The sequence below is a fragment of the Alligator sinensis genome, unplaced genomic scaffold (genome assembly GCF_000455745.1).
Source record: "Alligator sinensis unplaced genomic scaffold, ASM45574v1 scaffold254_1, whole genome shotgun sequence".
Lineage (NCBI taxonomy): Eukaryota > Metazoa > Chordata > Crocodylia > Alligatoridae > Alligator > Alligator sinensis.
The window spans coordinates 2,140,561-2,165,042 of record NW_005841953.1 but is presented as its reverse complement, the minus strand read 5'-3'; the positions used below and the strand labels follow the sequence as shown (position 1 = coordinate 2,165,042).

The 24,482-nt window shown below is 41.1% G+C and overlaps 1 protein-coding gene across 1 annotated transcript in view; it reads left to right on the top strand.

Moving 5' to 3' along the window:
• Positions 1-24,482, top strand: part of SUGCT (succinyl-CoA:glutarate-CoA transferase) — a 542,264-nt gene that overhangs the window by 101,589 nt on the left and 416,193 nt on the right. Inside the window, exon 9 of the mRNA XM_025200042.1 lies at positions 17,412-17,507. Within this exon, the coding sequence (XP_025055827.1) occupies positions 17,412-17,507 (96 nt within the window). The remainder of the gene's footprint in view (positions 1-17,411; positions 17,508-24,482) is intronic.

Here is a 24,482-nt window from a genome sequence, read left to right as displayed (position 1 = left end):
TTGGCTGTGGCTGCAGTGTTTTTTTACTGAGATTCTGTAGCATCAGTGTAGCTCTGATATGCCTCACTGATGCAATTCTATCAGGAGTGAAAGGAAACTATAATGTTAAAAATGGCTTTGATCTAATGGACAAATAAAATAGGGATCATACACTCCTTGCTTTCTATTATTCTGTATTGGATCATTTCTCAGCTATCAGTTAAACTGAATCCTTCAGAGCAGAGACCAGTTAGGTGCAAGCTCAGTTAAGGTGCAGTGCTATAAAAATAAATGATTAGAATCTGGCTTAGGGTTTAAGACGTAAACATGCATACAAAAAGAAGAGTAAAATTATTTAAGAGCACTCTGCTATATCAGAGATATAAGAGCACTTTGTTAACCAAACTAGACTCATGTGACTAGAACTGTAGAAAATAATTTTATAACTTCAGTTAAACCTGATCTATACATTGTGGAATGCTGCATTCCTTGTAGTACAACTTTAGCTGAAATTCACCTCTGAACCCACCTTATAGATTAACTAAATAAAATATAGGGAACATAAGCTTTTGTGAACTCTAGCTCGCTTAATCAGATGCTGTGAAAGGACAGCATAGAGCAGTGTATAAAGTGGAGTGAATGATTTGAATACAAAAGTTGGGAAGGGAGGGGGAAGCAGGTAGGTGTGTGGAGGGGGACAAGCAGAGAACCCATAGGAACAAGGGAGTCACAAAAGAAAAAAAAATCCTTATTTAGAGAACCATGCACAAATATTTTGTATTTAATCAAATTATTTAATTAAGGGATTAGAAGAAAAAATATGATACTTTTTAAATGTTCATTCACTTTCTAGTGCTCATATTCAGGAATTTTGTTGTATCCTGCCTGCAGCCATCCACAGGGTTAATGCCAACCCTTTTATTTCCCAAATCAAACATCACTTTGGGCCACATTTTTGTTTGAGATGTACCCTTTTTGACACCTCAATAGATGAACCCACATTTGTGCTGCAGATAACATAAAACATTCAAAGAAGGCAGAGTGGATGAGTGAGCGGTGGGTGTTCATTAATGCTGCAGAGACATGTAGATGTAATCTAGCACTTCTGAAATATGTGCTTTTTCAAACATTTCACTCACCTACAGAAGTTTGTTTTGCATGTTATCCCTATAGTGCATTAGCACCAAAGAGCTTAATTGGCTACGTCCAGGGGCATTTTAGCCTTCAGCTACTTCAATGCTCTTCCATTGAGATAGTACAATGCAGGACTCTCTTGTCCTTTTTATCTTTTTTCTGCTTCTGGTATCTGAAACAGGAGTTTGTTACAGCAGCCTGTGCCAAAGCAGTTGAAAGCAGGACACTTTCAAGAAAGTGCTTTTGTAAGATTTTCTTAAAAAGATATTTCTGGTGAAATAAAATGGCCTTTTGCTGTTTGATGAAGTTCAGTTCTCTGACCTATCAAAAAAAAGAAAAAAAGAAACTTGGCTTTTGAAAGCAATGGAGCTCCTTGTCATAGCCACCTGCTGTGGAGAAATCTGATTGCACATTTCTTTATTAATCTCTGCAAACTCATTTTGCTTTAGTAAATGGATATAGCAAATAAAAAATCATTCTGATTGTACAGAAGCCCCATCACAGTCAAATCCATCCCTCTTCAGGGGAAAGCTGGTCAGAGTTATAGATTCTGTAAATTTCTGCTTACCACCTTCACTTAGTTTTGCTGCTGGTTTTCTGTGGTGTGAAAATTTTTAGATGTTACTCTAAGTGCAGCAGTAGCAACTCGAAATATTCTTTTTGAAGTGCTACATGCATGGACAGATCCAGGGTTTTGAAAAGGGGGTGCAGATGGTGCAGCATCGCATATAACACAGCACACTTTTTTCCAGCTAAAAAGAAATTGGAAGCTTTACTAATATGCTTGGGGCTTAGGGCTGTATTATTCAGTGTATGATCAAAGCAAAAATTAATTTAATATTGATGGAATATGCACTAATTTGCTAGATTATATATTATATTTTAAAAAAGCACAACAAAAATATTGTTTTTTAGTTCTGTAGTCATTATAGTTAAAGGTACATTTCTTATTCAGATTTGTAAAACAAAACCTTGTCTTCTTGAGTGTGTTGACAGTGCATTCAACACTGAGCAGTAAATCATTTCCACACCTGAGTGATGTTCACCTGAGTTAATGTTACCATACCTGAGTTAAGGTTTTTAGCTAGAACTAAAAACAGTGTGTAGGGCTGTGAAACAAAAGAGAAATATTACCAGAAATGGCCAAGAGACACCAAAACTGCAGAAGAAAGGATAAGTTGATTGATGGAACATCAGGACCATTAAAAAGGAAAGTGATTTATTAGCAACAGACATGTGCAGAAATCAGGTACATTATAATGAGTCATGAAGCCAGTTAACTCCACCAGCATTGCCTGAAGAGAAATGCTGCTGCCTGTCCCAGACAGTTGGTTTTAAAGCTTAGGTGGAACAGGAATCAGAGGTGCAACTGCACCTCTCAGGTCATAGGTCAATACCTGTATTGGTATGGTAAGGACAGGGTGTAGGGGAGGCGGAGCTGTGTAAAAGAAGTTTGTGAATCACCCTACTCACTACTGGTAGCAAACATCTCACCTCTCCTTATTCTCTGTCTTCAATTTAACATCAAGGTATGACAACTGAACATTAAGGGAGGTGATCAAGAGTGAAAGGGAGTGGTGGCGGATCAGTCACCAGCAAGTATGAAACTCCTACAAGGATCCTTTTTGGCTCAACACCTTCCAGTTTCCCTCCCAGGACCAATCCTGTTACTAAATCACTAGACATTAGTATCCAGATTCTTTCTGGATTTCCTTTTTATTGCTAGGGATGGTTGTTTCCAAATAAGACTTTTACTTTTGAAGAGGATGATTGTATAGTTATGAGCAAACCAAGTCCCCATACACTAGGAATTTTTTTCTCTTAAAAATTTCCACTCTTGCTACAATGTTTAGCTCATCTAGTGTAAGCAGCATGGGAGTTCTCTTGTCGACTGGGCTCCAGCCAACTGCACACATTTTAAACTTTGTTGTGTACATGCATTTGGAGTGGATTGGAAAGAGGCAGTGTTTAAAACATCATTGAGCACTGGAAGCCCCATCTCTACACCTGCTCACAATAGTGCTACCACCAGTGGAGATGCAGCTATGACAGCAATGGTAAGGAATTTTAACATTCCCCAGGCACCACTTGGACATATGACACATTGCAGGAAGTACTTAAAAGATTTTGGAGATGTGGTACTCCTCATTAAGAAAAAATAATAATTTCATTTTAAGAATAACTGATGGGAACAGACGAGCTCTTAAGAAAGAGTCAGTTTTCATGCAAATATCAATGATGAGAAAAGATACAGGAAGGATGGAATAAATAAAGCAAAGGTTAAAATTTTTGAGAACACTTAGATGACTTGGGCATCCATGTTCTAGTTTTAAGAAGTGACTTGGGTGCCAAAGAATATGGCTCAGTGTATATATTTCATAATGTAAATGGTATGGTTTCTAAAACCAGGGCCAAATGTGAAAGGGTCTCAGTAGAGGTCATTTTTGCATGTAAAAACAGGCATATAATTTCTTTGGCTTATTGTCTGGTGTAGTCTTAATATGGGTCTACAGCAGTAACAAAGTGGGACCCATATCAGGGCCTTCAGGTACTTCTCTAAGACGAATAATAGTAAGATGAGTAATTAAAGAAATTTTAATTGCTCATCTTACTGCAGGTAATAGATTTTGCTCACGTAAATTCTCTTTGTTTGCTTTTTACTATATACAAATTCTATTAACCACATGCTTAAGTTTAACTTAACCACTTAAACTTAACCATCCCTGGCGGCCAAGTGTTTGCACCTTGGCATATGCAATTTTGTGTGCCACTTTTTGCTTGCAGTGGTATGCCACAGTCTGTTATTAAACATACCATATTTACTCAAATATAAGATGAGGTATTTTTCCCCAGTCAGCACGGGAGGGAAAAGCTCCTTGTCTTACGTTGACATACAAGGAAACCTCATGAAATATGATGTCTATCATTAAACTGCTGCCAAAAGTAGCGTGTGCTCAGTAATGGAAACCAACTATGAAGCTGATTAAATGCAGCCAGCACTGAACATGACTATAAAACACATGGCCCATATTGGGCAAATATACTAATGGAAACCTACCACAAGGACAGGTTAGTACAGCCCGTCTGACTAAGATATATGGTAGTGCCCATTGCAGTCAGTCCCTCTCAGCGCTGACTCTTTTCTTTTGCATGCATCTTGACTTTGTCTTCACTCCCACAGCTAAGCTGTGCCTTCCTTTCCCATTTCTAACCATCTGTTTCTTGACTAGCCTTACATGTTTGGAAAACATCACCAAAGAGTGCTCCAGCAGTTCATCCAGAATCCTCCTGTCGTCCCTTCTCTCAGCCTGTTGCATATGATTAGTGTGGTCCCGATCTCCATGAGGTGGAGCTGGACCAAGTTTCCCTGCACCTCATTCATGTTTGTATAAATTTTTATAGGATCCCAGGACTCATGACAAGAACACCCAGTTCCAGTCATCAGTGGGGGCTAATTAGCACATAGATCCTTTGTGAAGGGTACCTGGAGTACACGTACATAGTGACCAGTGCTGAGCTATGGGGTTGCCATGGCTTGAAATGCTGTTGACTCTTCTGGGGCCTAGTCCAATGAACTATATGACTCATGAACTATATAAATCATGGCTTTGGACCGATATCATGCGTAGTTTGTACTGTATATAAGTAGGTACCAAAGTACTGTTTAAAAATGTGTTTATGGAGTACCTGTGCTAAAACTTGTAGCAGTTGCAAGAAAAGGTGAACTGCATCAATTCTGGATGAACAAAGTCTTTGCGTACAATATTCAGATTCCTACAGTTATGTTTATTTTAAGGTCAGTAAGGATGGGCAGAAGGGGCTGCAGGGGGAAGAAATTGGAGGGGTAGGGGACAAAAGGGCCACCCAACTTCCCCCCCCCACCCCCCCCCCCCCTAAATTTATTTTATCTGCCATAGCAGTGGGAAGGGAACAAATGAAAGGCAAGTATCCAGTAATTAGATTCTGTGCTTGGAAAATTATAACAAATTTATACATTTCTATATATAGAATTTATATTTTTCTATATATAGAATTGGGGTGTTCTCTTATATCTGGGGTAGTCTTATATTTGAGTAAATATGGTAGTGGTTGGGGAGGGGTGTCTCCCTACAGGTCTAGAAATTAGGTTGCAGGGGTAGGGAGCAGTGACAGTTTTAACACTGCCACCACTCCGTCTCCTCCTGGCTCCCTACCACCAGCCAAATTTCTGGATCTATGGGGACTTTTTCATCACATATAATGCACACTCCAATTTTCCCCAGATGGTTTTGGGGGAAAAAGTGTGGGTTATATGTGAAAAATATGGCATTTTGTTGGAAAACACAAGTTATCAGTTCTTATTGTTTGGAAATAAGATAGGAAACTAGTTTTAATAATACAATATACTGGCTATTTGAATACAAAATGAACAAGAAAAATGTTATATTGAGAGAAGCACTTGATTTGTATTTGCTGAAACTATAAAAATGAAGGCAGAAGCATTTTTAATATTTTAGCTGATGACTTCTTTATGTTTCAGAGAAGATGGATCTTTAAACAATTCATTATAGGTGGAGCTAACACTCCACTCCATAGTTGCCTGACACTTCCCATTATGAGGTCCTGTTTTCAGTTGTTTATAACTTTGCCAAACTTTAACCATTTTAACTGAAATTTTCCATGTTGGGGAACTGCTGAAAGCTGATTTTGTTTTGACAGTTTCAGCTGTTTCCAGGAATACAGTTAGGGGAAAATATGGTAGTTTTTTTAACAAGTGTTTTGTTGAGAAACACTAGTGTCTTCATGCTTTGGATCAGGGATTTGAAATTTGGCAGATGAGTCACCCTGTTTTCAGGGATGTGCCTTTTAGGAAGAGCACATGGTACAGAAACAAGTTGGGATGAGACAGGAACTGGTATTGGAGATTTTGGTGGACAGGTACAGAAAAGATACATAGGTGCACAGGAAGAGTGGTGCTTGGGGCCACACACTGAATAAGGCTTAAGAAGAAATATTCATTGAATGTGGCTGGTATTCCGTGGACAATGATGTGATTGCTGGAGTGAGGGTGTGTAATTCACAGGAAAGCATTTCCTAATTTTTTGGGTGCTTGTGCAACCTCAACATAGTTTATTGGATGTCATTTAGGATAAAGAGTGTATACTCTGCTGATTCATTTATGCCATCCCTGTATGACTCTTAACTCTAAAATTCAGCTGAAACATGAATTATTTTGTGGCTCCAATAATACATTTGCCTAAATCTTCAGAAAACAACTCTATTACTGCTTCATACCTATCAAGATTTTGAATGAAGAATTTATTTACTAAAATAAATAAAGATGTTGCATATCCTTGTGTTGGGCAAAGCTCATTTGAAATAAATTAGTTTAGTTTCATTTAATGAAACTCGGTAGTCATGTCAAACCAGCAATCAGAAACCATTGCAATAATGACATTAAGTAATAAAAAGCTTTGGTTAGGTAACCTGAAAGATTTAAAAGCTGCCGATTTTGAAGTGAAGACTGCTTACCATGTTTGACTTCCTTTGTTATTGTCGGGGCCGAGGGGCTGTGGCTAGCAGCCCGGGCACGTGGGCCGGGGAAGTCGGCATGGCGAACTAGAATTAGGTACTGACGCGTGGAGGTTGATTAAAGATTATTTTACTTACACCGTAGATGGTTGCGGTGCAGGCAGGAAAACTTGCTTGAGTTGCAGTTACAGACAAACACAAGTGGAGTTTGCTAGGCTCCACCGAAGACACACGAGCGGAGTTCGCTAGGCTCCGCAAAACAAACACGATGAGAGCTCTCTGAACCGATACGAGAGTCCGAGCTGTGACTCTCAACGAGCGCGCAGGGCAGGGGTACGTCAAGGATCGTCCAGTGACGGGGAGAGACTCTTGATGGGTGATCAAACCATCATTCGGTCCGAGATATACGTAGAAGTCCACGAGGTAATTGTGGACTCCTTGCCGGAATTCTCTCGGATTTCTCCCGGAATTCTCGGAATTGGGGTTCTCAGGATCCTCCTGAGATTCTCGGAGATCTCCGACTTGGGCGGAAACTGCTCAAGCCTCTTATACGGCTAGCAAGCCAATCGCTAGCCGCCACATGGGAATAATTTAGAAACCGACAATAATGGGGAACAAATTTACATATGGGTGATGGGAACTCCTTTGCACCGGGGTTTTTCTCTCTGCAGCTGAGAATTGCACCGTGCAAAGAAAGCTCCATGTGGTGGGAAATAATTCTGCAGTGCCGAAGTGCGCACACAATCATTGGGTAATGACAGTTATGCTTAATTGACAGTGCATTAGATAGATGAGACCCTGTGAAGAATAGACATCTCCATTCTGCTGGTACAACCAGATATATAAAAGTTATATATACCGTTATACATTTACATTTTTTGCTGTGTTTTTTTTCAACAGTAACACATTTTAAATGTGTTTTTGCTGTACATTTTATTCACCAGTTTCTTTTTTACTTGATTTTTTTTGGTAACAAATTGAAGTGTAGTTTCATAGGAAATATAATAGAAAAATTATATTTCTAATTCCTTTTTACTATTTAGAATTTCTAGTATTTTGTCCAATCTAATTTTGTGTGCACTAAAGATTTGCATTTCCCTCAAATCCATTAGAAAACCACTCCACTAAGGCTGTTTGATCAGGAGTGTTTTTCCTAATTCGTTTTTACCTGAAATTTGACCTTTTAAATTTTATGCTGGGATTTCAAGGGTTAACTAAGGGAGATAACGAATCTAAATACTCGTGACTCTCAATGGGAGTTGAGTGCCAAACTCACTTAGCCTCCTTGTAAAATCCCAGTTTTAATGCTGTTGCTCCCATAAATCCAACTAATCTCTGTGGTTGTTAATCCTTTTGTACCATCTTAAGGAGGTGATCTCCATCCTTGGTGCTTCTGCTTCTCATGTACTTGTAAGCAGTTGCCATGTCTCTGTTGAGCAATCACTTACACAAGCTCTGAGTATCTAAATCTTCATTCATAAATCAGTCCTTCCAGAACTTTTTTTATTGCTTTTCCTCTGAATTTTCTGTAATTTATTACTCTTCTGTGCTGAGATGCCCAGAAATAAATACAGTATTCCATGTGAATTCTCTCTAGCAAATTCTCACTGTGCCTTAATGACTTTGCTCATAAAGCCCAAAATTGCATTTGCCTTTTTTGGTCTTTGTCATCACTCTGTAAACAGTATATCTGATATGTTGTCTTCTATAACCTATGCTGTATGTCAGTGTTATTTCTTTTAAGGTTTTTTCTTCTCTGAGTGTCTGTTTCAGATTCTTTTTCCTCAGGTGTATTAGTCTGTTTTTTATTATGATGAATCACATTTTGGTTTTTTTTCCCCCCTCTTTATTTTTTATTTATTGTAGTGCAAGGGTATGTTATCTAGACCAGTGGTTGCTCACATTTTTGGCCCTGTGGGCCAGATGAATGGGGTGTGGCTGATCTGTGGGCTGGATTGGGCCCCATGCTGCCCTCGCTTTCCAGGATCGGGCCCTGGGGTCCCACGATGCTTCCAACCAGCTGGAGCCTGATCACTAGACAGTATGGCGCCCTAGGGCCCAATCCCAGCACATGGGAGCCAGGTGGGGCCATTGTGGGTCCAGTCCCAGCCGGGAGGAGGTGGCATGGGCCTCTGTCGTCCCCACCTGGTTGGGACCGGGCTCCAGGGCTCTGTGCTACCTCAGCCCTCTGGGATCTAGTTCAGGGGGCTCTGCACTGTTCCTGCCCCTGCCTGGCCCCTGCACCTCAGAATTGGGCTTTGCCACCCAATTTGGCATGTGGAGCCATGGTCCATGGGGCTCCCAATAGGTCCTATGGGAAGCCCCATACGATGGATTACACAGCTCCAGGGGGCAAGCCTCTCTGGTCTAAAACATTGGGTTCCCTATGGATGTGTAAATGTAGCAGCAAGGGAGCAGTGCTAGCATTAATCGCTGCTGCTCTAGGACCAAGTAAAGCAACTACCACTCTCCTGCTGCCAAATTTCCAGATATATAGGAAGTTTCAGGGGCCAGATTCAACCCCAAGGCCAGAGGCTGAGCACTACCATGCCAGTCTGTTGTTTACTATCAGCTCCAGATCATGAATGACTATTTTAAATAAGGTCTGATTCAGTAACGTATGTAATGTGGATAACTTTTAGTATGTAGGTCTCTGTTGGCCTTGTTAGGATTATTTCCATACTTAGTTGGGCCTATTGCTATGTAGTTCTCACAATAAAAGTGGACCTAATAGTGAAACCTGCAACCTTTCCCATCAGAGACTGTTATTCATCATGAACTGTAGTACTTCCTGCCTAAAACAGGTACCTTAGTGCCAGGATTCATTAGAGCTACTGTACAACACTAGCTGAGCATCCTTTTCATGAGAAACTAGCATCGTAGGCCAGAGTACATCTCTCTTAGACATGTAACAATATTGAGTATTATATGTGGAAGCAGTCGAATGGTAGTAGTTATTTTAAAGTCTTGCTCCTATTCTCTGGGCATATCTATATGTGCTGCTATGGCGCCATTGTTACTGTGCCATCATTTTGTACTTTCTTTTGGAAGTACTAAAACACAGCACAGTAACAGCCCGTATTGCACCGTGGATGCTGTGCACGGTTATTTTTAGGCAGTACATCACAAAAGCAATGTACTATAATGAGGGAGCGAGTCTCTACGGTGACATAGCTGTGGCATCACAGTTTTTGCCCATGGACTCTACTCTGCTATAGTGCATTGCTACAGTGATGTAGCATCATGTGTAGATGCACCCTGGCTGCAATGTTGGAGAAAACTCTTCTAACCGAAGCAATTTTTACATCCAACCAGAGGAGTGTTTTACACAAATACAGGCAACCCCTGCTTAATGCTGTTTCACTTAGTGCTATCATTTGAAATTGATACCTGATTTCACTCAGCGCTCACCGAATTTCATTATAACACTCGCAATTGCCATCTTGGGTCATTAAAAACAATTGCACTCGCCATCTTGGGTCCTCAAATACTTGCGGTTTCGCTTAACGCTTGTTTCGAGATGGGGAGGAAAATCACAAAACAATCAAGGCTGTACGGTAGTAACTGGATTCCGGAGTAGTTATGGAGGAAGGATATGCCTCTAGCCATTTTTAGGTTTAGATGTTAAGATACCTTTTTCATAATACATGTTCAGCACAGAATGGATATTAAGTAGAGGGTTATTAGTATTTGCATATTGCAATACATTGAAATTATTCATAGCCTTTTGTTCTACAGTACTATATATTAAAATCCACATTCACAACAAACAGGTTCCACAGCATATTGTAAAAGTTGTCTGTGCTGCACTTGTAAAGGTGATGTTATAAAACTTAAGGCATACAAGAATTATGTACCTTTTATCAATGCTTTCAATCAAGTAGCCAGTGCACACATTGCATACATATTACAAATTCAAAAGCTGAGAGACATCAAATAAACTTGAATATGAATCAAAATCTGATAAAGATGAATGAAAATAAAACATACACTGTATTGGAGTGGCAAGAAAGAAAAAGGTCCCTGTTGTTTTTTCTTATTTTCACTTGCTACTTTTTTTTTGTTATTTGTGGGTACTTAACTGAGCTTACCCCTACATGATTGATGGAGTCAGTGAACTAAGTATAATAAATTGTTTGATGTGCTATCTTAAAAAAAAAATCTTTGAAACTCTGTCTCTCTTTGCTGTCTGCTCTTACCTTCTGGCATTTAATATCCAGTTTCCTCATCTGTCTGATTCTGTCTTTATTAAGCATAATTTTTCAGAGCTTAATGTAGCTCTCTTTTTGTTCTGGCTTAGGTAGGTATGTAAAGTAAAGTAAAGTAAACATGTGATTTAACCATCCATAGTAATATCACAAAGGAATGTAAATGTGTGTCTGTTCCCTTTACTGAATTGAAATAAAGAATAGTTTTTGTATAGACACTTGATAATATACATTTACTGCAGGTAGATCTGTCTGTGCAAGCAAATGAATACAGAGATCTCTCTAGCATTGTATTACATTTGCTTTAATGTTTACTGGTACAAAGGTTACTGTTGTGGGTTTGGTTTTAATTAAAATTGAAAGGAAACAAACCCACAGGTTTCAGGAAAACAACTTTAGATTTAGCAATACCTACCTACCAGGATCTATATCTGAAGGTTGTGTAATATTTTCACAAAACGAATGCTTTATTGCAGCTACTTGATGGCTAGAGACAGAAATTATACACAAACCACACAGAAACCAGTCTAAACCTATAACACAACAGAAGTTCAGTGCACATAGACCAGTTTCTAAATGGCAGAACCTGAGATCGATAGAACTTGAGATACATCTGGATGGATGTAATATCTGATTACTCAGTTTAGTTTAGACCAGTCTATCAAATTTCTGCTCCAGATCCTATAGTGAATCGACTTAGTTCGCTGTCCTCTGGCATCCCAGGCTCCCCTTGCAGGGCAGCTGGTGCTCATCTGTTGGGCCAGCACTGCCTCTGGGCTGTCACAGACTGGAGCTGGAAAACCTCTGCCTCCTGCCTGCATGGCTGGGCCAGAGGTGGGGGCAGTGGGCAGTGGTGGGGAATGGAGCCCTCTGCCACCAGCCTCAGCTCTGAGCCAGCATGGGGGGAGGGATGTGTGGCGGGGGGCTTCCCTTCCCCTTCTAAGGAGTGTTTCCATCTCTGCCACCTGGAACAAACCTACCAGCTGCTGTTTTGTCAGCTGCTGTTTTGTCAGCTGCTGTTGGTGCTAGGCTCCAGTGGGACATGCTGGCTGGCCTGGGGGGCTTGCACCAGGCTGTGGGGATGGGAACACTCCATAGAGAGAAAGTTCAGGCCCTGCCACCTGGCATGGGCCTCCCAGGCTGCCCAGCACATCTTGCCAGAATCCAGTACCAGTAGGATGCGCTGGTTGGCCTCGGGGGGGGGCTTATCCTCCAGCACGCTGGGCATCTTTCCTTATTTGGAGCACTCCTATCCCTGCCAACTAGTGAAAGCCCCACAAACTGCTTGGCACATCTTGCCAGCTGCTGCTGGTGCTAGACTGCACTAGGCAGCCTGGGAGGCCTGTGACAGGCGGTGGGGATGGGAGTGCTACATGGAGGGAAGGACAAGTCTCACACTGGGATCGCAGAGAGACAACAGCAGGGTGCCAGACCACCAAGCGTTGACCCTGAGATAGTGAAGAGTCACTTGGAAGGAACTCCATCCAACGGTGCTGAAAGCACTGGCTGATATCATTGCACAGCCACTGGCAAGAATATTTGAGCACTCAAGACACACGGGCCAGGTCCCGGAGGACTGGAAAAGGGCCAATGTGGTCCCTATTTTCAAGAAGGGGAGGAAGGAGGATCTAAGCAACTACAGGCCAGTCAGTCTCACCTCCATCCTCAGTAAAGTCTTTGAAAAGATTATTAAGGCTTATATATGTAAAAGAGAGCCCAGCAGGAAACATTATGTTGAGGGGAAACCACCATGGGTTCGTAACAGGTAGATCATGCCTGACTAATCTAGTCTCTTTTTATGACCAGGTTACAAAACACCTGGACGCAGGAGTAGGGGTAGATATAGTTTAGAGGGTCGCACCCAGAGAGTCGTGGTGGATGGGTCGGTTTTGACCTGGAAGGGTGTGGGAAGTGGGGTCCCACAGGGTTCGGTCCTTGGACCAATACACTTTAATGTCTTCATCAGTGACTTGGATGAGGGAGTGAAGTGTACTCTGTCCAAGTTTGCAGATGATACAAAACTGGGGGGAGAAGTAGACACACCAGAGGGCAGGGAACAACTACAGGCAGACCTGGACAGATTGGACAAATGGGCAGAAAACAATGGAATGCAATTTAACAAGGAGAAATGCAAAGTGCTGCACCTAGGGAGGAAAATGTCCATTATACCTACTACTTAGGAACTGATCTGCTCAGTAACACAGAATCGGAAAGGGATCTTAGAGTCCTAGTGGACTCCAAGATGAACATGAGTCGTCAGTGTGACGAAGTCATCAGCAAAGCTAACTGCACTGTATCATGCATCAGCAGATGCATGACAAACAGAACCAAGGAGGTGATACTTCCCTTCTATTGGGCACTGGTCAGACCGCAGTTGGAATATGCGTCCAGTTTTGGGCGCCGCACTTCAAGAGGGATGTGGATAACCTGGCGAGGGTCCGGAGAAGGGCCACTCATATGGTTAAGGGCTTGCAGGCCAAGCCCTACGAGGACAGACTGCTTTTCAGCCTACAGAAGAGAAGGTTGAGAGGCGACCTTGTGGCTGCCTATAAGTTCATCACGGGGGCACAGAAGGGAATTGGTGAGGTTTTATTCACCAAGGCGCCCCCAGGGGTTACAAGAAATAATGGCCATAAGCTAGCAGAGAGCAGATTTAGACTGGACATTAGGAAGAACTTCTTCACAGTTAGAGTGGCCAGGGTCTGGAACGGGCTCCCAAGGGAGGTGGTGCTCTCCTCTACCCTGGGGGTCTTCAAGAGGAGGTTAGACAGACATCTAGCTGGGGTCATCTGAACCCAGCATACTTTCCTGCCTATGCAGGGGGTCGGACTCGATGATCTATTGAAGTCCCTTCCGACCCAAACATCTATGAATCTATGATAGGCCCCGCCACCCAGTGCAGGTTGCATAGAGTATCCCACCAGAACCTGGTATCAGAGTTAGCTAGCAAGAGGCACTGGGCAGCCCAGGGGACTTGTACTGGGTGGCAGGGACAAGATTGCTCCATAGGGGATAGGATTGGGTTCCTTGGAACCCAGTCCTTCATTCTATGGAGCTGGGCCACCCCTGATGGACTGTCGGGTGCACACCCCTGGACCCCTGCTGTTGCCATCGCTTCTCTCCTGGGCTTCGGTGGAGGGCCCCAAGGGGGTCATTGTTGCACACCCGGCAACCTGGCTAGTGGCAGCAGGGAGGAGCATGCCATGGTGGCCCCCTCTGGGGCTCTCCTGGGGGCCTGTGCCTGGCTGCGGGGGTCTAGCATGGCAGTGGGGAGGTTGGGGGCATGTGCCTGGCAGCCTATCGGGGATGGCCCATGCGTGGTTGCTTTCTGTAGTCTTCGGTATGCCGGGAGGTGTGTGGGAGCACCCCCTGGCTTCTGGCCTTGGCCAGTGCAGGCATTTGCATGCCTCCTCCCATTGAAGGGTGAACGTGCACTCATTTGCTCCCCACCCAGTCTACCCAGCTTAGAGAAACCTGCATAGATTGGATCGATTCTGCCTTGGGCTTTTTCACTGTTTGTACTTAGCCTTAGTGCATGAGGCATCAAGAACAGTGTGTCTTTAGCAGAGCTCTGCAAGAAAGCTTTAACATTCAGTAAAGATTCCTACAGAAGTTAACATTGATACAAAACACATGCTGAGGCAATGAGAATGAAAATATATGGAAAACTTTAATTAGAATTATTTCTATATAAATATGCCATCCTGCTTTCAGTTGATACATTTGGGTAGCAGTAATGCAGAGGATAAAACCCATTTCACATACTCTCCTAGCAGCCTTATCTTTGATCTATGAGATAAAGAAGCGCACACTTCCAACTTAATCACATTCTTTACATACTTAGACATATGAAAGGAATGTATATGCTGAAAGATTTAGTAAATGTTTCTTTTTGGTCAGGGTTGACTTTTGTAAGGGGAAGAAAGAGATGTGGAGAAGTGAGGCAGTCCAAAGATCACACAGATGTAGCAGTAAAACAGCATGGTAGAAGGTGGGAATAGCTTTTAAGCCTACTGAAATCTTATGGCTGAAGAAGCAGAAGTGACAAGAGAGCTCATCCAGATAAACACTTCATCTTAATGTATAAAATATGTAGCATCAAAGTACTAAATTATACTCTAAGCCAGTTTATTTGTATCTTCCTTAAATGTTTTGGCTTCAGTATTCAAAGGCGTTAGGGTGCAAATCTTGTACTGTAAGACCATGGGAGTTGAGAGCCCAAGTCCCTCAGATTCCTTTGAAATTGTCAGGCTCGAGTAATTCAGGCCCTGATTCAGCAATGTACTTAGGCATATATCCAACTTCAAACATGTGAGTTGTCCATTGAGTTTAATGGGACTATTTATATGCTTAAGTGCCTTGCTTAGTTGAGGCCTCAGGAGGGTAACTAGTATCTCCAAGTGCATTTAGAGTTTACTAAGCTGCATAGGATTTCTGACTCCCTTTGGATTTGTGGCCTGTTGCTGCTGACACACAAATCTTTGTACAGCAGCTGTCCTGGTGAAGATCCAGTCAGTAGGGAGGTTATCAGTAACCTTTTGTGTTTCCAATCTTTTTATTGTACCCTGTTCTAGTGCTTTACAGACATGCACACAGGTCAATTTGGTGGCAGCTTAAAACAGTGAAATTCGTCTGAAATGAACTCCAAGACATCACTGAAAAGTTCTTTTTTTTTTTTTTTTTTTCCAAAGGAGCCATTTGTAACATTCTATAACTAGGAAATTATTTGTTCTGTGTAGCTGAAACATGAGCCAAATAGAAAGTGATATTCTGGCTCCAATGAAGCTAATGGCAAAACTCCCATTTACTGGGGCCAAGATTCTACCCACAGGTCTTCCACAGAATTAAGCAAGATTGTTTTCAGCTGGGAATGTTATTCCTGTGAGAAAGTTAAATATCTATCTGTAAATTAAAGCTTGGTTGTACCCTTAATTATAGAGGCCTTGGTTATACATTGACAATTCTCTTGGTTCTCTGCTTAAATTTAAAGGAGCAAATTCTAGCTGTCTTTTCAGGGCATATGGGAAAAGAGGTACCTAGAAAAGAGAGCTGAGAGAGAGATGTAGCATCTTGTTTCTAGATGCTCTAAAATTCCTGGCACATGGTTTTTAAGTGGTTCAGATCTGAGTTAGTTACTTGGGGGGTATGGGCTGTTAGTACATACAACCCAGAGTCACTTGCAACCCCCTTGTGCACTTTCTTCCTTGCTTCTGACAGAGGTAGTCTGGCTAGCTATTTGCAGAAGGTTTTCTGCAGTCATCAAAATACAAGTTCTAAAATATCACTAAACACTTGTAAACAGTATGAATTTGCACCAAATTGTGGGAGAAATCTTAGGAAAATATGATGTTGCTCTGAAAAAATATATAATTATTGTCTAAAGGGAACTTTTGTTAACATGACTCATTACTAGCAACTTAAGATATATTTTTAATCAAATTAGTGTAAAAAATAATGGTCTTCAGTTGACGGATTAGACTTTTGGATTTTTGTGATGCAAATAATGATCTAATACATTATTTGGATTGGAGACATAGTCACATCCTGCAGTTTTCCAATTAGTTGAAAATCTGCCATTAATTGCAAGAGAACCTCTGATTTTTCAGCCATGACCGCATTTTAGATGTTAGATTTTTTTCCCCCCTAAGATATATCCTTGCTGTTATAAAGTCCAAATTACTTTCAGATTTACCCCCTCAGATTGTGGTTACTAAATATAGCAGTCCATATTTTCACAGAATTAACCTTTTCACTCTCCCTGTCTTCTAATGGCAAATGACTTACTGAGGACTGCTGCTTAATTAATATTGCAGATCATGTATGGAGCTGGAGAATCCTGAAATATTTTCCAAAACTTAGCTTGTATAAGTAAAACAAGAAGGAGAAAGGAAGAGGAAAGATAATCTGCTAGTGACTGAGGAAAGATTTAAGCACAGGATCAAGAGTCAGGAATTGTAGGTACTCTTCACAGCTCTATCGCATGCTTCCTTTCTGACTTTGGGCAAGTTGTGGAGCATTTCATTGCCATAGTTGACCATTCTGTAAAATATTTAACAGTCAAAGAACAGGGTGTTTCATCTTCTTGTCCATGATTTTGCATTATATTGCATGCTATGTGCTGTGGCAGAGGTTCCCAAACTTTTTCTTATTGCGTACCCGCTTCCAGATTTACCAGCTGCCCCTGTACCTCTACCAACATATGTTTAAATTTTAACCCCTTAAATGCCAATTATTATTATAATGAAAATTCAAATCCTCCATTGCACAATTTCTCAGTTATACCCCCCAGAGCTGTTTTGTGTACCCCCCAGGGGCACACATACCATAGTTTGGGAACCCCTCTGCTACAGAAATGCCAACTGTCATTTTTTAGTATTAAAGGACATGTTATTTTGTTACATTATTTCTGCAAGTGGTGTTACTGAATGTATTGATTCTGTATTAAATCTGTGTTAAAATAAAAATGAATCATAACTGCCTGACAGAAATGCATATAATGGATAAAAATATGAAATCAAAGAAATAAGAACATATATCAAAGGATCATATATCAACAACAGTCTTTTCATCCTCTTTCAGGTTGCATGTCTTACCCATATAGCAGCTAATTACCTTAATTGCAAAATGGAAGCCAAACGCTGGGGCACTGCTCATGGCAGTATTGTTCCTTACCAGGTAAGAAGATAACAAAAGGTGTATTTTGCTTCGGTAATCTGTGGTTTTGTATAATACGGGTTTGGGAAATGATTTACTCTTCCTGTGACCTACAGTATTCTGTAACACATCTGTGTCTGGCTAGAACAAGGTTCTGTTGTTCACTGTAGATTTTGCATATTTCTTCATCAGCTGTAGATTAGTAACAGAACACTGGAATAGATCAAAGGCATTCAGTGGAATTGAATGACTGTAAAGCTAGCATGATGGCTTGATTGTTTTTCACCTGAGAGAAGGACTGACTACAGCAATTTTAAAAGAGACTATTTGTGTTTTGTTTGCTATGAACTGAACTCTTTTTCTGCTGAATTCCGATAGCTTTACTGTATGTCTTTGTAGGGAATGATAGGGAGGGTTAGGGAGGTCTAGGCACCCTATTGATATTTGGGAATTACTTGTATCCTGTGGAGTAAGGGGTTAATGTGGGGCCAAAAGGAGGATCAGTGCTACAAGTGTGGTATTTTTCTTTTAGGAATTCAGAATTTGCTGGTGTTTTATAAAGGCCTGAAAGTTCCCTAGAATAGTATCATTTTATTCATGTAAATGAGCATGCAAGAGAATTCTGCTCTTCTAAGAATGCCGTCTTATGGCTGGCCTATGCGAGAACCTTTGCCAGTTAGAAAGAAGGTATGTCCATATGATAAAGGGCACAGCCCAACACTAACACAGTTATACTGCTTCTGGTTCTGGAGCTTGCATGTAGATCTACTCCAGGGTATCTCCATACTGCCCTGGTTTGTGCCGTGTCAAGATACACAGTACTATATTTTCTTTCAAGTATTAGGCATGTAAGTGGATGTAGGTGCCTAAGTGTTCTGTTTTGCCCTTTGCTAACAATTTAAAAATATATATTTTTCTTATGGTGATACTAACTTGCACCTAAACTTAATGAAAAGAATATGCCCATTTCATCAAAGTTTGGTATTAACAGAAAACCAACAAGATACTGGCTAGGAAGCCCCAGCCCACAGCCCCAGCCACTGGCAAGGCAGGTGGATGGCAGGGCCACACTCCCTCCAATGCCACTGGAGTTGAGAGGGGGTGAATGGCTGATGGGCTGCTTTGCTGCTCCTCCCTGGCCGGTGGACCCCTGCTGCCAGTGGGACGGGACGGGGTGGGAGATGAAATCCCCTTCTTTCTCCCCATTTGCTTCAGGCTGTGAAGGGAGTGGGCCTGACAGGGGCTGCTACACCCTGGCCAGGCAGGCCCTAGCTGTGGTCCCCTTGTGGGAGTTGGGAGGGAGTGGGGAATAAACCTCTACCCTGCTGCCTTCGCCTCAGGGTGCCATGCCAGCTAGTGTCTGGCCATGTCCGGCCCCTGCTCCAGCTGGCGAGCAAAGGGGGGGGGCCAACTCTGCTGTCTGGAGCAGGCAGAACAGCCCAGCCCAACCCAGGGCTGAAAAGCATGCTGGGTTGCTGAGGGACTCTGGTTTAAGTTTAAACCAGGAAAAGATCTTGGACAGAAGTTGCATAAACCACTTTGATCCAAATGATCCAAGGCATTGCAGCTGAAGTTATGTTAAGTTTGATACTACATTCAACCAGGTTTATCGTAAAGCAGTTTTGGCCATTTTGAAACAGGTTTATGTGCACTGAACTTCTGTTCTGTTACAGATTTAAACCAGTTTTGGATCACTTAAATTGGTTTATGTGGAACTTCTGTCCCTAGCCTAAATGAGTAGCTGACTTCTGAAGCTGTTGCTGGCAGCAATGTGGGATATAGAAATTTTGCTGAAACTTTCATGTTATCATGCAGATGGTTCAGCTAAAATCCTGCAGTGCTGTCTCAGCCCAAAGAACAAGATTAGTGGCTTGGATATGACTGTAGATGCAGTAAACTGTGTGTGCACTTTGTGAACTTGAATTGTGAGATTTATCCCACATTTGTCCATGGTAAACGGAAAATTTTAAAACAGAAATGTTGCATTTTTAAAGTGAACAACTTATTAATATATCAGTACAGAATTAGTAAGAGGTGCTGCATTTCCATAAAAATAGGCCAAAGCTTTAAACTTTGACGCAGCCTCTTCTGAACTCTGGTTCACATAAACTAAAAACGGAGCCAAACCTGACAAGTCAAGACATTTTATCTTTTTTGTAGTGACCTTGGTTACTTTAGATAAAGTGGAACCTAGATATACTTTCCCTGGTTGTGCTCTTCTTTTGCACAACCAAACCCAGTTGAAGTATTGAAAAAGAAAAACACTAATGTGATATTCATACTTTATGGATTACATCCCAAGTATAAGGAATACCAGTAGTTGTTTTAAATCTGATTTTTGTATATAAGCAATCTTAATCCATATTTTTGAGCTAGTTATTTATGTTGGGAGTGTTTATGGTTTTTCAATGCCTTCAGAAATTATCCACTAATATCCTATTAGTGATCAACTCTGTAACCATGAGAGCATTTGCTTTTTAAAGCTTTCTTTTTACTTTTGTGGCACTTTTTGTCCAACAGTTACAAAGATCCTTTAATAGTGTTACTGCAAGGTACATAAATATTACTCCATCCTTTTTATAGATGGCTAACCCAAGACCCAGGGAGGTAAAGTGACTTGTCCAAAATTATGTAGGTCATTAGTAGTGTTGCTTAGAATAGAATCCTGGAATTGTGACTGTGGTCTCCCAACCAAACTTCTAGATATAGGACCTTTTACTTCCTGGAATAATGTACAGATTCTGAAGTGTTAATGCTTTCAGATTAACCAATAAATTATAACTTGTTCAAATAATAATTATTTTGAGAAAATTTGTTTTGGTTGTAACTCCAAAGAAATGCATTTAGCAAAGCACTCGTATTTTTTCCTTGTTAGGACAGTAGACTTTTTAATTTGGGGTGTGTAAATTTTCAGACAGGCAGTAAATTACAAGTTTGAAGTGATGTCAAGTTTGCTCTGGTACTTAAAAACATCAAAATGTTGTTTAATCATGGCAGATTAGGTAACTGAAAGATTGCCTTCTAACAGATGTTGAGGATTTTAAAATGCCAAAATCTAAACAATTTACAACATCTGCATTTCTATGCGTGACAGAATTCTGACCGCAGTCACACCAGTGTAATGTCCAAAGCAAGCCGTATTTAATTAGAACATTTTAAATGTGCACATAATTAGTCAGTACGTTTGTATCTAATTGGTGCCCACATATTCTAGCACTTCTTTGTTGAATACATTAATCAGTGTTTATTAAGTACTCTTTTAATTCTTATTTTACGATACTGAAATGTCATGATTTTGGCTGGCGTGTCTTTATCAGTGGTCTTGTAGGGCCAAATTTTGTACTGAATACGCCTGTGCAATTCCACGGGGTTCACTTTGGCTGCATGATTGTAATTTACAGCATAATTTGACCACCAAATGCATTCTTTAAATATATTCTTCAGTAGTTTATTGTTTTACCTTATTGTACTGTAATATAGGGTCCATTGTTGCAATTCTCAAACACATCTCTGCTCTAGGTTTCTTCTACATTTAGTTTAGTTCAATGAATGATTCACTTAGGGCTTGTTTACAATATGGCCTTTCCTAGCAAGGCTGCTCCTGAGTAAGGCTAGGCCACTACCACTTGCAGGCACTCCCAAATCCAAAAATATGCTAGTGAGGCTGCTGTCTCAGAGGTTGCTTTCAGCTGCAATGCCTTGGATCATCTCCAGCTACAGACATAGGAGTAGTATGTGTGGGAATTATCTGCTGGGTCTCAACTGGGTTGTAGAGCATAGAGATGAAAAAGAAAGGCAGTGATATGTAACATTTCCAGGCATTAATTTGTATACATCCCTTCAGCTAGTGAGATTTAATGTTGATAAAAATGATCCAGTCGTCTATAATCCAAAATGGTCCCTATGAGGACAAGATAATGTGGACATTTAGAGATTTATGGAACCATAAATTTATATCCACAGCTGCAAACCAGGGGTTCAGTTTTAACATGATTTGGCTTTGTTACATGGTTGGAGCCTTTCAAAAACGCAGGTTTCGTTTAATGAAAAAAACCCAAGCTTAATTTGTGAAGGAAAAGGCAGTCATGTCATTGGTAGGATTAGAAAATATTAGTAAATAAACTTAAAAATGGTTACCATATTTTTTTAAAACTTGTTAAAACTGTATAAATCATTTTTTGTTGTGTGAAGCTGTGGGGTTTTTTTGTATCTTGCATTAATGATCAGATAGAAATGTCTGACATCCCATATTTTTCTCCCTTCTAAAACTTAAAAAACAAAAAATCCCACTATTTTAGGTGCCATTTTTATTTAGGAAAAAAAAGAAAAAGGTGTCCAGGAGGCTCTGTAGCACTTTTGAAATCCCAGTTCCATGCCAGCCAATGAGCCTATAACAAACCAAAGACAAGATGATAGTGTTTAGAGGGCAAGAGCTTTGTTACTTTTTCTGAGCAGATAAGGTCGGTTTAGATGGGATTTTACTTACATAACTTGAACAGGCATAAAATAACCAATAACATTGCAGATTTTGGGTGCAAATGCAGATTGCCTCAAGTTTCCCCAATCTCCAGCCACACGTCATTAAAACCCTACAGGTAGGAATCGGGGAGCAACCCCATCCCCAGCCATGTGCTGTTGAAAGCCCATGGCACAATATGTTGGGAACGGGGAATGCTATGATCCATTGCTCCCACACCCCAGCATGTACTGCAGCCCTCTGCATGCCCTAGCAGATGCACAATGTAACCTGAGGAGTTTTATTCAAGATCCCAACAATCTTGCATTCTGCCATGCCAAATATTGAATTTCTGGCATGTCAGGAAGTGTAATTTTGGGGATCCAGGTTAAGATTCCTCTGAAGTTATTGTGTGATTAAATAAATGTCTTCCAGGGGCCTCAGGTCTTCTGTCCTTTTTCAGGGTGACCAGCACAGTTCTTATTAATAAAAGATATCAAATTCACCCAAGGAACCTTGTCTGCCTTTGTCCTTCGACCAACACGGCTACAACCCAAACCCCATAAAACCACCAGCTAATTCCAGTAGCAGTCTTGAATCAGACCTTTTATTTACCACTCATCTGCCCATTGAGCCTACTAAAAGAGGTAGACTTCACAGTCCACCAAAAATTTAAATTCCAATGGGGAAGATGAGTCTAAAGCATAGAACGCTTCCTGGGTTATCTGTCCTGAGCCCTTTGCCACTTGAAACAGGAAAGTTTCTGGTTTGAACCTCACCATGAATCACTACTGAGTTAATAATTTCCATAGGAAAGCATCTCTCTGGTAACCAGATGCTCCATTCCTTGGGTGAACTAAATCTCAATAACAAGGTTATTGTTTTCTGTACAAACAGGAGAATTATGAGTATTCTTGTGATTACTTCATTGTTGGGTTTATCAGGGACATTTCTCGCTAGAGGCCATATGTAAGTCCTATTCTTTGCAGAACTTTGTTTACCTTAAGACCCATTTTTGTACTCGGAAGGGCTTTCCTTTTTATGTGCAGGACAACCAAAGTAACATCAACTGTTGAAAAATGTCAAACTTACTTCAGTGCTTACTTAACTAAGGAACTCGGCTGTTTTTTCTGCGGTGCCTCAAGGGGGTCCCTCTGGGATCACTTCCACTTAGAGTGGGTGCATCTACATGTGCAGTTAGTGCAGCTGAATGAACACCCGGTGCAGTTTGTGCTGGAATTTATTGTTCCTGGGCGCAGCATTTACGTGTGTGCTTGGGACTGCAACACGTTGAGCTGGGGTAGAGCAGCCCCACTTGGCAGAGGATCTGGGGGCTCAGCTTGCCAGCCCAGATCTGCGGTGTCCCAACTCAGTGTGCTGAGGAAGGGCTAGCTTGGGCACAAGGATGCTCCAGTGTGGGGCTAGCTGGCAGCGAGCCCTGCACTGTAGCTCTCTCATTCTCTAGCCAGCCCCAGTCACTGTCTACATGTGCCTTGCAGCATGCTAAATAACTCCGCTTTGGGATAGTACTTGTATCAGGCAGTACTATCCTATGGCGGAGTTAATTAGCTTACTCCAGTCTAATAGTGCCGCATGTATAGACTATGACACTTTAATGTGGAGCTAATTAGTCAACTCCGATGTAAAGTGCACATGTAGATGCCCCCAGTTGTTACTATTTTGAGCTAATATCAACAAAGAACAGAACTAGGACAATTTGATAAGTTTTCTTATCTGGGTAAAAATTTCTTTTTAACGGTTCTAGAAATTAATTCTGTTTAAAAGGCACCTCTCTTTCTGACTAGCAATGGTCTCTTTTAACCAAAGCTTAATTTCTTATGGGATGGCATTTTTGAAGAGAAATAGTCCTGTTTAGAGTCAAAGTACCATGTAATCATTCTTGATTACAGAAATGAAGGAAAGGCCCTCTTAGTCTTACAGAAGTTTTATCAGGCTTGTGCTATTCCAGATATTACTCATGTGGATACAGTTTAAAGTGCAATGGGGGCCAAACAGTTCCCATGTTCTTCATCTGAGCACTGAAAAACCTCATTCTCCAGGAGTTGCTCACATTACATTAATTTACTCACAGGTTTCTCTTAGGAGGGTGTGGAGGATACCCAACCTGTTCAGTAGGGGCTGAAATATTGTGTTAAGAGAGTATACCCTCCTGCAGAAAGACCTACCTTTTACTTGTCCTATCTGTGAGTAGGAAGAAACTTGAGTGGATGGGCATTTGCAGAACTTCCTCGTTTCTTGCCAGATACTTTTTCTTATCAGGTGGTAGTAAGCATAGAAGGAAAGACAGTCAGACCTGACATTGAAGATAAACTAGAAAACTGAAGTACCTATGCATAGAGTCAAATAGTCATGGTCAGGTAAAACCCTGGCTCTCCTGAAGTCAATGGTACATCCATTCTCATTTTGCTCCTCTTTAAGAATTTCTTCTGGAATATAAAAAGTAGTTTCTTTACCTTCATAAGGTCTCTCTGTAAACTCTTAAGTTTCCTTTTTCTATTCAGTTTTGATGAAAGCATTGT